This window comes from Bison bison, unplaced genomic scaffold, assembly GCF_000754665.1.
Source record: "Bison bison bison isolate TAMUID 2011002044 unplaced genomic scaffold, Bison_UMD1.0 scf7180017854252, whole genome shotgun sequence".
NCBI lineage: Eukaryota > Metazoa > Chordata > Mammalia > Artiodactyla > Bovidae > Bison > Bison bison.
In genome coordinates this window covers 280501-294801 of record NW_011484825.1, presented here as the reverse complement: position 1 = coordinate 294801, position 14301 = coordinate 280501, and the positions used below count along the sequence as shown (strand labels likewise).

The following is a 14301-nucleotide window of genomic DNA, read 5'->3' as shown; positions in this document are numbered from 1 at the left end:
AGCTGATTCACTCGGAGAAGGCAATGGCACCCCACTCCAGTACTCTTGCCTGGAAAATCCCATGGACTGAGGAGCCTGGTGGGCTGCAGTCCGTGGGATCGCTAAGAGTCGGGCACGACTGAGCAACTTCACTTTCACTTTTCACTTTCATGCATTGGAGAAGGAAATGGCAACCCACTCCAGTGTTCTTGCCTGGAGAATCCCAGGGACGGCGGAGCCTGGTAGGCTGCCGTCTATGGGGTCGCACAGAGTCGGACACGACTGAAGCGACTTAGCAGCAGCAGCAGCAGCTGATTCACTTCACTGCACTGCAGAAACTAACACAGCATTGTAAAACAATTACACTCCAATGTAAAAGAAAAAAAAATTGTACAAAAAAGAAAAAGAAACCCTGGCTGCCTCTGTCTCCCAAAGCATACACTTTGGGCTGGCAATCTACAGAGTAGTAGTGATAAAAAGGCCAAGGTCCTGACCTTGATCTCTGAGAACCGTTCAGCTTGCTGTGCTCTGTGGTCACACACCTCATCCTTTGAGCAGCATCTGAGCACCGATCAACATGTACTGGTGGTCGTCACCTCATGGCCCTACTTACAGATGAGTAGTGTAGGGGCGGGAAGTGTGGATGAAGCACCACCAGTCCACCGCACTGGAGAGGATCCTCAGTTTTCTTTACCATGGTGATGAAATAATAACAAGACATCAGTCCTGGTATCTTGACAGATGATAAAATACTCCTCCCACCTCTCCATTCGTCTTCTTCCACTTTCTTTTTCCCACGGGGGTAGATGCTTTTTCCCACGAAAGGAGTCAATGGAGACAAACGCCAGACTTACTAAACATCATACCCCATCATATTGTGAGCCATACTGATGAGAAGTATCACCAGCAGAAGAGATGGATATATGCTTTAAAAATTTGTCTGTTAACCTCTTTTTGCACATCAAATCCCATTTGCAAAGCACTAAGGGAGTTTGCTCTTCAGAAACGCTTCTTTGTTCAGCCAAAGAATGAAGAATCTTTTAATTTATCTTTCATGTAAATATGTATTTTCCTGTCCGTTTGTGATGGGTGCTTTTAGTGGAAAAACAGTTCAAAATGCTTGATTTATTTATCATGGAATCAGTACCATCTACAGGACAGCCAGTCGGTTTTCACTGTACCGTAGGCAGTATCCGGGTCGTTTGTAGCACATTTGACTGACTGTTCAAGTATGGCCATAGTTTGACTCAAACAGCAGGAGGTGAGTTGTGTGCAGTGGCTTACCAGAGGCCAGGAAAGTAAGTTAGGACATGATTGTTCAGGTTCTTGAGTGCTGTGCTCAAGAGGGCAGAGAGCCTTAAAGTGGAAATAAGGTATGATCTGGTGTACATTTTAGAAAGACAATTCTAGTGGCAGAGTGGCATGGCAGTGTGTATTTAAAGGCATGTGTTTTGATCTTGTTTATACTGAGAAGGGGCATTCACCTTGATGGAGTCGTGTGTCTGAAGCTCCCAGGTTTAGTGTTCTTTCGTGCTGCTGTGATTTGCCCTATAGTGTATTTTGATGAATTGTTTCTGTTGTCCTTCATTTGACTGTGTTATGTTGCAGGTCCAGGACTACGTTTTCAGTAGCAGTGGCTGTTTGGATCTCCAAGTTAACTTAGAGATGAAAGTTGGTCTAGAATCTTATAAGGTTTTCTGGTGGTTGGACATCAGGAGACCCAGGGCATGGATGTCTATGGCCTAAAGCCTTAATAAGTGTGTTGAAAAGGTTTATATATGAAAGAGAATGACATCTTCTGTCCATCAGGGATGGTTCAAGTTATATCTCCTAGCAAACCACATGCTAGGGGCTGACTGGCTGAGAAACATGCCAGGAAAGGTCAGAGAGATGAGCTTGCCCTGTGACCTTGGGTTTGTGCCCCTAATTTAGAGATATTTGCTGGGTAGGGCCCAGCATCTGGTTGGAAGTCTTGTGCTGTACCATGAGCATTGAATGACCTGGCTTGACATTGCAGGATTAGTGCCTGGTCCATGTGTTCCTGTCCCTGTATCAATAGGTCAGATGATGATAAAAATCATCGAAGTCCCCCATTCCAACAGAGTAATAATAAAACTGCAATATCCTGGCCAAAAGATTTACAGGTCATCGCCGGATGAAGTGGCGATTAGTGGTCCACAGAATATGGAGGAAGAAATGTTAATAAAAATAGTGGTGACTCTAGACCCCTCCAGTCCCATCTGATCGTTTCACTTTTCATCTTATTCAATAATTTAGAATCATTGCTTTTTTTCTCTCTCAGTGACTTGCTTAACTGGGCTTTCCCTTTACCAGGTTAGTTGAGGTAATCCAAGAGGTATTCAGAAGCCTTTCAGCCTTCAACTGGAAGAAAGGTCCTCCTGGCCAGGGCTTTCTTTGGTTTCACATATTCTGTGACTAAAATCTAAGGTTAAGGCTCATTTCTCCTCAAGATCAATGACCTTCAGACCAGAAATGGTAAGAGTTTAGAGATAATTAAACCTCCAGATATTAAACCACACACTTCTACGGTAGTTTGGGTTTTATGCCTGGAGGGGCTTCCCTGGTGGCTCAGACAGTAAAGAATCTGCCTGCAATGCAGGAGACCTGGTTTCGATCCCTGGGTTGGCAAGGTTCCCTGGAGAAGGGAGACGGCTACCCGCTCCATTATTCTTGCCTGGAGAATCCTTTGGATAAGAGGAGCTGGGCAGCCTACAGTTCATGGGGTTGCAAAGAGTCGGACATAACTGAGTGAGTTTCACTTCACTATCCCTGGAAGAAGTTTCCATTTTGGAATACTGAAAGAGTTTGCAGATGAAATTGTGGTATTGCTATTGGTTATTATTAGAGAAATCATAGAAAAGGGGGAACACGCCACAACTCCAGAGGCAGGTATATATCAATCCAAGTCCACTTTCAATCAGGTAGCACACTCAGCACCAAATCCAAAGACTAGATCCAAAATGGATCTTCTCCGTGCTGTTTGTCACTGATTTGAGATCACTTGTTGTAACATCTGCCAAACTGAGAATTGTCTTCCTCCTCGAGGCCTGATGGTTCTTTGATTCCTTTAATGACAGTATAAGAACCTCAAGGACACCATAGACTCGTCACTCCTTTTCAAATGAACACAGCCCAAGCCCTTTCCATAGCTTATCTAAGAATGTGAAAGCCATCCCTTCTGAAGGTGCTGGGCCCTGAAGCTGCTGCTGGGCTTGGTGAATATGCTGGACAATAGGGAGTGGCCCTACCTATCAGATCCCTTAGGAAATTTCCAGACTATCATTCTGACAAATACAGGGGCTGTCCTACTTTCTTTATTACCTTTCTCCGAGCAGAGAAATAGGTGGGTGGGGATCCAAGGTAAAATTTATTAACGATTTCCACTTACAGTGAAGTACCACTCAGTTTTGTTTTATTTGGGAATGGGGAGGAAGAGTCTTAAGGAGGGGATCAAAATTTAATTCTTCCTTCATCAGATTATCAGCCAAAGTGGAGTAGTTGAAAGAAGTAGAGATGTTTAGTGTGGAGAAGGGAAGCATGACATCACACACACACACGCACACACAATCAAGACCAGTTAACTCAACCTCCTAACTGTTTTGTAAATCAGCTCCCCCAATGATTCCTTCCAGACATCTCACACACACACACACACACACACACACAATCAAGGCCAGTTAGCTCAACCTCCTGTTTTGCAAATCAGCTCACCCAATGATTCCTTCCAGACATCTCTCTCTCTCTCACACACACACACACACACACCCCAATAAAGGCCAGTTAGCTCAGCCTCCTAACTGTTTTGCAAATCAAGTCACCCAGTTATTCGTTCTAGATTCCAAGCGCCTTACATTTCTCAGTGAGAACCACTCAAGTACCCTAACCAGCCAGGTTATCTTTCTCCAGTCCAGTCTCTGTGCTCCAGCCAGTGTTATTATTGTACTCTGGGTCGTATCACACCACTGTTAAATCCCTCCGTGACTTCCCTCCCTCAAGTCCAGAACCTTTAACGTGACCTGTTGGGAAGGGCCTGCGTTGATTTGGCTCCTCCCCACGTCTCCCTTTCAACTCAGGTCTCTCCTGCAAGTGCTGTGCTCCGTCTCCTGAACTAGTCTCAGGCTAGCGCCCCCTCAGGCTGGCCCCCCTGCATAGAAGACTCGCTCATCTCCCACTTTACTAGTTCTCCTCACTCTTCAGTTCTCAGCTAAAGCGTTGCACACTTAGTGTTGGGGAAGGGGCAGGGAGCCTCCCAGGCTCGATGAAGTCTCTCAGTTGTGCTATTTCATTGCGCGCTGTATGTTTCCCTTTCCCTTAGCATTTCTTTCTTCGTCGAGTGTCTCTAGACGTTGTAAGGTCTGGGACCAGTTCCTTTTCGTTCTCTGCCATTTCCCAGCCCTAGCTCTCACATGTGGCAGGTGTACAGCAAATGCTTTTTGAATGAATCAGTGAATACATTTAAAAACAGAAAATTCTACTCCTTTGGAAATAAGCATCACACTTACTTTGTGGGGCTCTGCAAGGTTGGCCTTAGATCAGTTGCTGATATTTACCCTGAAATGAGCTGTGAGAACTTCCTAAGCGTTGGATCTGCCAGAAGGGTAGTGGGTAGAAGGTGAGTTCCTTCTGATTCTGGGTCAGAGGTTACAAATCCATAGTCTGTAGGCTGGACATGGGCTACTAATACATTTTGGTTGGCTCCAGCAGTGTGTTCAAAATTAGGACATTTCCCAGCTCTCTAGCTTCTCTTGGGAAATTTTTGAAACGAGGGTGACACAGACCTGAACTGCTGCTTGGCAGCAAGTGATCAGAGCTGAATAGCAGTGGAGCGTGCTCCATAGCCGGGCCTGCACTCTTGCACTCTGCAGATCGCCGCAGTCCCCACGAGCCCCTATTGTCTGATCCACCGCACTGTTCTGTGTCACCCACTTGGCCCTTTTAGGCATTTGAGTTCACGGTTCCCCCCGTTCAGTAACTCCAAGTATTCAGCCTGCTCAAACGGAATCATTGCTTGCTTGGAGAACTTGAAGAATTAGAATGGCTTTGACTTAAATCCATCTCTTCCATCCCTGTGATTGTCTGAAATCAAATCACTTGGAACATAAGACCCTTTGCCTGCTTTTGAAAAGCCAATTTTTTTTTTCTCATGATACAACTATGTATTCACTGAATATCACTTTAGCCATAATGCTATGTCCTGCCCATGGAGTAGATAATAGTAATAAATGTTTGGATGGACAGACAGATGAAAACATGCAAGAAAAATAGTTGTTTACTTTTTTAAAAAACATGTATTTGCCTCTGGTATGTCACATAGTACCAGTAGGGGGAGCCCTCTGTTAATTTGGAAATCCATCAGGAGAATCTGTTCAGCAGTCTGAAGTGAAGTCGCTCAGTTGTGTCTGACTCTTTGCGACCCCATGGACTGTAGCCCACCATGCTCCTCCATCCATGGGGTTTTCCAGGCAAGAGTACTGGAGTGGGTTGCCATTTCCTTCTCCAGGGGATCTTCCTGACCCAGGGATTGAACCCAGCTCTCCCACATTGTAGGCAGACGCTTTACCGTCTGAGCCACTAGGGAAGTCTGTTTAGCAGTCTAGTTATATTTAATTTAGGGATTATGCTAAGAAGTTATCCTCCGACTCTGCCCCAAGAATTCAAGTTAACAGAATAGGAAATTAATCAATTGTAGGAAGGAGAGTATGCTTCTTACCACTGCCCCTGCCCAGGGCTTTTCAGAAGAAACACATTCCAGGTTAATATCTAGAGCCTTTAAATCCATCTGAAAGTAGTTATCATTAACCTGTTAACAATTTCCAAATTGGGGAGCATATTTAGCCCTAAGAGTCTCAGAGTAATGGGCTGCTTCAGGCACAAATACAAAATAATGGGTTTGCCAAAATACAGGACCACCACTCTTTGCACGATTTTCATCTTTACAAAATGAGGCAATAGTTGGAGACGCCAAGGTTCTTTGTAGCTCCAGGTAAAGTTTGTTTAAAGAAGAAATGCATTATAAATGAGTGAATGTGTAAAAATCTCTGTGAGAAACTTAGGGCTTCTTTTCTCCTCCAAATCTATCACTTTTGGAGAAGTCAGCTTATTTGGAGAAAAGGTCAGTAATAGAAACTCTCAGTATATTGGTTGAATAGTATCACCAACTCAATGGACATGAGTTTGAGCAAATTCCGGGAGATAGTGAAGGATAGGGAAGCCTGGTGACCTGCAGTCCATGGGGTCACAAAGAGTCAGACACAACTTAATGACTGAACAACAAACTTGGAAAAACAGTGTGTGATGGTATATATGTTCTTTTTATTTTCATTTTTGTTTAGAGTTTAAAAATTATGGCTTTAGATTCTTCATTATTAGTTGGCATCCAGTTCTCTGTTCTGGAAAGTTCTTTTCTTTTTCTTTTGTTAAGTCATTAAAAAAAAAATTAAACCAGAATTTATTATCAAAGAAAAAGTATTGTTTTTTATAGTATGGGGTTGAATTTCAAGTTCAGTAATATGGGATGCGGGAAATGGCAAAAGAGGGTTGATAACTTTGACAAGAAGAGCTGATAACTTTACAAAGACCTAAACATTGGTAGAGGAGAGGCAAATAATACTCAGATCTCAAAGCCGTCTAAAAACTTAGTCTCATTAAGCTTCTCACCCCCTGCACAGTAAGTATTCTGTTGGCCATACATATGAGATTCTAAGAATTTATAATTAAGCGGTATTCTTGGTACCAGAGCTCAAATTATACATTTCACCAAAGGAAATGTGTGCTGTGTCATTCTAGTATGACTTCCAGTAGAGTTACCACCCAGTTTCTCCAAAGCAGGCATTGTGTAACATCGCTGTTACTTTATGTAATTCTTTGCGCTATTATGTTGTGGTTTTAAAAAGTTACTGTTAATGATTCCAACTAAAAATGTGCTTCAGGCATTTGTATCTATTTCCTTTTCATTTGTGCCGGTTCATTTTTCAGTTGCGTGAATTCAGATCCTGTTTACTCTCTGCAGGTTTCTCTAGGCTAGAGGGCAGGGCAGCAGTGGACAAAGCGGCTGTTTGTGGTGTCCTAACTATTTGTACAAGAAGCCTGGATTCCTGGGGCTTTGCCCAGATTCTAGAGCAAGTTGTTACTTTACCTCCTATTTATATATAATGGTGATACAGGTGTCAATATTGTTTTCTTATTTTAACTCAAGTATCTTGAATTTTAATCTTTTCATTTGGGTTTTTAGTTATCTCTTTGAGCATTATGTGATAATGTTTTCTTTATACTGTTCTCTCCAAACAAATGACGAAACACAAGAGGTTACATGATATAAAAGTAATTTGCTTGTAGAATAATATGCATGATTCACTTGTGTAGGCATCGGTTTTCATACCAAACTAAAAAAGTGGGAAACTTGGATTGGCTTTTGAGTATAAAATGAGATTCTTCCTACAAATTCTTGATTACTGATGCCAGAGAAATGAAAAAGAAAAAAATTTATTCGTGTTAATTTCTTTTAGAAATAACATTAGTTGTGGGGGCTCTTCTGATTGCAAAAGCAATGCAAGCGATTGCCAAAAATAGAAGAAATATTTCAGAATACTAAGATGGATACACTTTAATATAACATTTTAAAGGACTTTCTAGGTCAGCCAGTGCATTTCTGAGTCAGGTTACCTCAACTGAATGATCTAATAATACTGATTTTGATTTTTGTATGAGCTACATCAGCCTCTTACTTATTTCCCAGCCAGAACATACATAGCTGTGGCAGTAAATATATAACTCTTGAAATAGAATATGTGGTGTCCCCAAGAGGAATTCTCAATTGAGCTATCATTGGTGAAGACTATGCCAGGCTTGCATGCAGAATGATATAATATCTTGGTGTGAAATAGCATGTATCGGCCTTTCTCCCTTTGAGTTAGGCTTCTAGGACTTTTTTGTGATAAGGATTGATGAAACTGTCCCTAAAAAATATGTCTCTATAAATAGGAAACATTTGTTTTTTTTCTGCAAGAATTTGAAGCTGCCATTGTTGTAGAGGTGCTATTATAGGACTTGTATTTACTTTTGAGGAAAGAATTAAATTTATATTGTCTGCTGTATACTTTTGGAAATAACGTAGAAGAAAACAAGTATAGAAGTCATGTTTACTACTATTTTTGATATTTTTAACCACTGAACTTACAAGTTATGGTAATCTTATTTTAGCAGTATCTTAAGAGGAACAAAATTTTTCCTGGTACAGCAATTATCACCTGCAGATGGCCTAAAATTAGCATATTGAGTTAACTCCAGAAACAGCTTGTAAGCTGTGAGATGGAGTTCAGATAGTGAGATTTCACAGAAACACTTGGTATATGGCATAAATAACCAGCCATCAAGATACCAATTGATGCATATAAAGTAAAATGAGACTACTAATAGCTTAATTTAAATATCCTATGTAAGACTTGACGTTAAAGAGAATTTAATTTGATGTTAACGTAGTGAAGCCTCTCTAGTTACACACAGAATATTAAGAATTATTTGTATGCACATACCCCAACAAAGAACACTTGAAATTGAATTTATTATGACATGTATTCTGGGTAGAAAGAAAGATAATTTAAGTATAGACGAAGGCATTAATCTGCCTTAGAAAAGCCTGCGGATTTCAGGTTAACTCTTCCTAGGCTTTTCAGTGTTGTTATATCTGACAGATCCAAGGAGATACTCTATTTTATGGCAAGGAGAAATAATTTAGAAACAGAATTTAAGAGGAGAAACCAATGACCAATACAAAAGAATTTAACCTTTTCATGCATGAATTTCCATCTTTGATGATGAATCATTTGTTCAAATGAGGATTGCAACAAGTATTTCTGGCCCTTTAATAGTCAGGCATTGAAAACACTGCTTCTTCCTTTGTGTTATTAAAACTTCTTGAGTTTTAATTCACTTGTATAAAGACTATGGAGAAGGAAGTAGCTTCCCATTCCAGTATTCTTGCCTGAGAAATCCCAGGGACAGAGGAGCCTGATGGGCTACAGTCCACAGTATCAGATACAACTTAGTGACTGAGTAACAAGAACAGAAAGACTTATTTCAGCAGCAGAGATACTTGAATTGAAATGATACAGGGAAGATTAGCATGGCCCCTGCGCAAGGATGACACACAGTAAAGCATTCTGTATTTTTGCTGTTAACTAAACTTCATTGTGGTAATCATCTTACAATATATACATATATCCTTATGATGTATACTTTCAGTTCAGTTCATTTCAGTTGCTCAGTTGTGTCCGACTGTTTGCGACCCCATGGACTGCAGCACACCAGGCTTCTCAGAGCTTGCTCAAACTCATGTCCATTGAGTCGGTGATGCTATCCAACCATCTCATCCTCTGTTGTCCCCTTGTCCTCCTGCCTTCAATCTTTCCCAGCATCAGGGTCTTTTTCAAGGAGTCAGTTCTTCACATCAGGCGGCCAAAGTATTGGAGTTTCAGCTTTAGCATCAGTCTATCCAGTGAATATTCAGGACTGATTTCCTTTAGGATTGACTGGTTTGATCTCCATGCTGTCCAGGGGACTTGCAAGAGTCTTCTCCAACACCACAGTTTAAAAGCATCAATTCTTTGGCACTCAGCTTTCTTTATGGTCCAACTCTCACATCCATACATGACTACTGGAAAAGCCATAGCTTTGACTAGACGGACTTTTGTTGGCAAAGTAATGTCTCTGCTTTTTAATGTGCTATCTGGGTTTGTCATAGCTTTTCTTCCAAGGAGCAAGTGTCTTTTAATTTCATGGCTGCAGTCACCATCTGCAGTGATTTTGGAGCCCACAAAAATAAAGCATGTCACTGTTTCCACTGTTTCCCCATCTATTTGCCATGAAGTAGTGGGACCGGATGCCATGATCTTCGTTTTTTGAATGTTGAGTTTTAAGCCACTTTTTTCCCTCTCCTCCTTCACTTTCACGATATGTACCTTAAACTAGTAAAAAAAAGTTACGTAGATTATATCTCAAATGAAACTGGGAGAAAAAGTGAATATATTTTGAAGCTATCTACACATTAACAACCATCAGGACTGACTTAATGTTTAGCATGCTGTTGATATAATTTTGTAAATAAGATAATATCTTACAAGGTTTTATTTTGTCTCTGATTGTTTCCTGGGTAATTTTTACCATTCAGAAAGGAGACATTTCATAGATGACATGCACACAGTGTAAGGAAAAAAATAGCTCCCAAAGTGTGCATTTGTATTTCCTTAATAGCCCAGCTTAAAGTGCTATTTCTTATTGGACTGTATTTAAGTGTGTACATTTATGTCTTGGGGGGGGAAAAAACTCTGAATTGAACTTTAAAACTCTGCACAACCAGTTATTAAATATTCAAGTGGTACTTAGATCCTTGGTCAGAATAAAGGACTCCATCAGCAGGTCTTGTAGACTTTCCTGGTAGTTCTCCAGATTGATCACTGCCTGCAAATCCCATCCCTCCTCCTCTCCTTTTGTTCGGTAAAGGTAGGTGGTCAGTGGCGCCCCCTGTCAACTCCACTTCACTACTTCACACATAACAAGTTTCACTCCTCACCCCAAATGCACGTGTGCATGCGCACACCCCGACCCCTGGGTGAGAACGTGTTTTATTATCAGTCTTCTTCTTTCTCATCTGGTTTCTGGGGATCTCAGGACATTGGGGGAACTGTTTAACAACTTCTCACAAAATGCTGGGAACCTCCTTATAATACATGAGCCTAAGCATTAAGGTCCCCTGATGAAATGTATTAAGTAAAGTATGTGTTCAGATACTGCTAAAAATGCATATAGTCTATCCCTACAAAGAAAAATGCCCCACAACTGTTCCCATGCCTGATGTCTGTCTGTACTAGCATGGGAGGCTATCTGTGATGCAGTATGATATGCAGATTGCAGGACAATATTGCTGAAACTGTCCAGAAACTGGAGAAGGCAATGGCACCCCACTCCAGTACTCTTGCCTGGAAAATCCCATGGACGGAGGAGCTGGTAGGCTGCAGTCCATGCGGTCGCTAGGAGTCGGACACGACTGAGCCACTTCACTTTCACTTTTTCACTTTCATGCATTGGAGAAGGAAATGGCAACCCACTCCAGTGTTCTTGTCTGGAGAATCCCAGGGATGAGGGAGCCTGGTGTGTTGCAGTCCGTGGGCTCTCAAAGAGTCGGACACGACTGAGTGGCTGAACTGAACTATATGAGATTACAGCATTACAGAAGGAGGAAGATTGGAGATGCTTCAGGACAAACTCTTTTCTTACAGTGTCTACTTTTTTTCACCTGGAAGATTTGGCCACATCAGATATTCTGGTGAAACGATCCTCCTAGGTTTTGAAGACACCACTTTGTCTGTTTAGAAGTTGGCAGTGTGTTCTCCTATTATGATGTGGTGTCGGTTCAAATTCACATCTTTCCTGGAAAAGTGTATGCAGCAGCTCCAAAGTTGACCTCTGAGTTGAGAGCTCTGCAGAGCAGGTTCTGTGTTGGTGAAGGCTGGATGCTTTTTCTTTCTTTGAAGTGTTTCTAGGAAAAGAATGCTCTCTTTGTCAGAATGGTATTTTAATTAAGGCATAATGTTATTCAAGATAGAAAGTTTGAGATTCCTGTGCTTGGCATGCATGCAAAATTCTCTGTAACAAAACAGCATTTGTTTTTTCCTGAACTGATGGTGTGCAGGAATCCAGAGTTCATGTTCCAACTTAGGTGTTTAACTGTGATGTGGCCTTGACTAAACCAGTGGATATCTTAACTTTTCTGAGTTAATAATATCTTAAAATAGAGTTTAGAAGTATTAATAGTTTCTCTCGTCGTAGTATATATATTTAGGCAACAGTCATGAAGTCCTTTAAAAATGAGGTGTCCACGGAATTCCTTGATAGTCCAGCAGTTCGGACTCTGTGCTTCCACGGCAGAGGGCCAAGGTTCAAGCCATGGTCAGGGAACTAAGATCCTGCATATTGCTTGGTTCGGCCAATAAAAAATAAAAATGCTGGCGCCCCTTTTTTCATTGTTGGTTACTTAAGATGACAGATAATATCAACTTTCTTTAAGGATGCATTTTACTCACAATTAGCTTGAGCAGGAGAAGAAATGCATGTGAAAATAGACTTAATATTTGCCTACATGTCACTTTATGGCATTCTCCTAAAGGTTTTTTGATAGGAAAAAAAATTATTTGATCTGTTAAGATTAGAAAGCTTAAGTAAGTTTGGTAGGCAGGATATTTCTTGCAATGTATGTCGTTTTACTGAGAATGTATTTTGGGAGACATGGATTTCACCGTAAGTCCTTACTTATTTGAAGATCTCCATGCCAGTATTACATTTCAGGCAAGACTAACTTTAGCCAGGTTCACTGAAAGTGTTTACAGTGTTATCTCCAGTAATTTCCTCAGATTCCTTTTTACGCACTCTTAACGTTCAGTCGGGGCCGCTGTTGCCTTCTACAACGGCCCATACTTCTGTGGAGTGTGTTTCCCCCGAGATCGCTCTTGCCTTCTGCACGGCCCATACTCTGTCTGTGGAGTGTGTCTCTCTGTAAATAAATCCATCTCTTATCTATCAAAAAAAAAAAAGAAAAGTTCATTCAGGTTTTTCCATAAGAAGGTATGGCAAAACCCAATTGAAATTTTTGGCCAACCCAATATATAAAGTCTATAAAATAAACTGCTGTCTGTAGAAGTGGCAAGCAGCTCGGCGATTCACCCCTTGTTTGTGTGGGCAAGTTCTCTCCACTCTCAGTGGCCTGCATCCTCAGTCACCATGGATGTTTTGTTTTTCTCTTTCACAGATGACACAGCTGGTCCTGCCTGGCATGGTAGAAAGGTGAGTCATAAGCTCACACACAAACACTCAAGCTCATGATTATTTATAGGGAGAATCCTTTCTTTGAAAATTTCATTAAAGTGACTAATGAACCTCCCTTCCATGTCTTGGTGACAGAGTAATGTGCCAGGCGAGTCACACGGTAGGGCATGAGTCATCCGGTGGTGGAGGCCTTTTCCCCTCGATTCCCTTTTTATTTCCCTCACCAGGGTGGTGGTGGTTCCTTTACATCAGGATTAAAAAGCCTGCCTGAGTCACCATCACTAACTCAATTGCCTGCTCTTCTGAGGGGGTGGATAGAGTTCCTGGGATATTCCCGGGAATGCCTTCTTAAAGCGATATGCTGTCAGAGCCCAGCTCAGTGGAGTTTTGTGAAGCAAGACCCCCCATCCTCTGGTTTTTCTGTTATGGGAGAAAGGATGTATGAGGAACTTAGGCATGTTATAAAGTGATCCTAAGGGGTCAGCCTCCCCTACCCCTGCCCTTGGAGAAAAAAGGCTATGTCCTCTAGCTTCAGCTGTATTTGTATTGGGTTCCACTAGGATTTGCTAGATGTCTTCATTTCTCTTGAGAAATGTGTTGCTAAGTCCTTACATTAGGAATAGCAGGAAGTATAAGATGGAAATTAAATTCTGTTCCTCCCTTGGAGAAGTCTGAGTGATGGCTAAGCTTTCAAAGCAAACCTGTTGCAAAGGGATGGGCTTGCTTGGTCATTTGCTAAATTTAGGGTTTCACAGTCATCCTTGCTGTGCAAAATGGCTTTGAGTTTGGGAGAGAGCCACAGGAATCACAGCTTTGCAAAGAGCCAGGGACCCTACTTCCGTGAAGGAGTCTCCATGACCAGCTTCAGGCAAGGATTTACAGCTTATGTTTGTCGATTACGTATTCTTTGCCAGGTGTCAGGCTGAGAACCCGATAGGTGTTTGCTTATATAACTTTGATAGCCTCCCACCATTGTACAGATGAGGAAACTGAAGTTCGGAATCCATTTGGTTGGTAGCTACTTTTTAGTAAGGCTCTTTGTTTGTAATTGCATTTTATGTGTGATTTTTTAATGTCTCAATTGCTTTATTTTAGTAAAATTTCCCTTTAAAACCTTTTAACTACTTACTGATGGTCGAGCATGCCCCTGATGGTGATGATATGAAAGTGAAGATGGTCAAACCAGACCAGATTCCTGAAAGATTATAGAGAATTAGGGCAGACATAGTAGAACTCAAGACGCATGAAATTTGGGTCCAAAGCTTAATTCTAGTTGGATATCTACAAGTGACACAGAATAAATTCAGGGTAGTATTCTACCCATTAAAAAAGAAAATACATTCCACAGAGGAATTTTTAAGTGTGTTGTTAAAAACCATATCCAGAGAGATACTGGTTAGGACGAATCAGACTTGAAGAATCATGGAATTTCAGTACTTTAATTGAAACCAATCCCCCCTCATTTGACATAAAAAGTGAGATTCA

General features: G+C 41.4%; 1 protein-coding gene across 1 annotated transcript in view; it reads left to right on the top strand.

Moving 5' to 3' along the window:
- HSD17B12 (hydroxysteroid (17-beta) dehydrogenase 12) overlaps positions 1-14301 on the top strand; it is a 177288-nt gene that overhangs the window by 138467 nt on the left and 24520 nt on the right. Inside the window, exon 7 of the mRNA XM_010856148.1 lies at positions 12800-12834. Coding sequence (XP_010854450.1) covers positions 12800-12834 — 35 coding nt within the window. The remainder of the gene's footprint in view (positions 1-12799; positions 12835-14301) is intronic.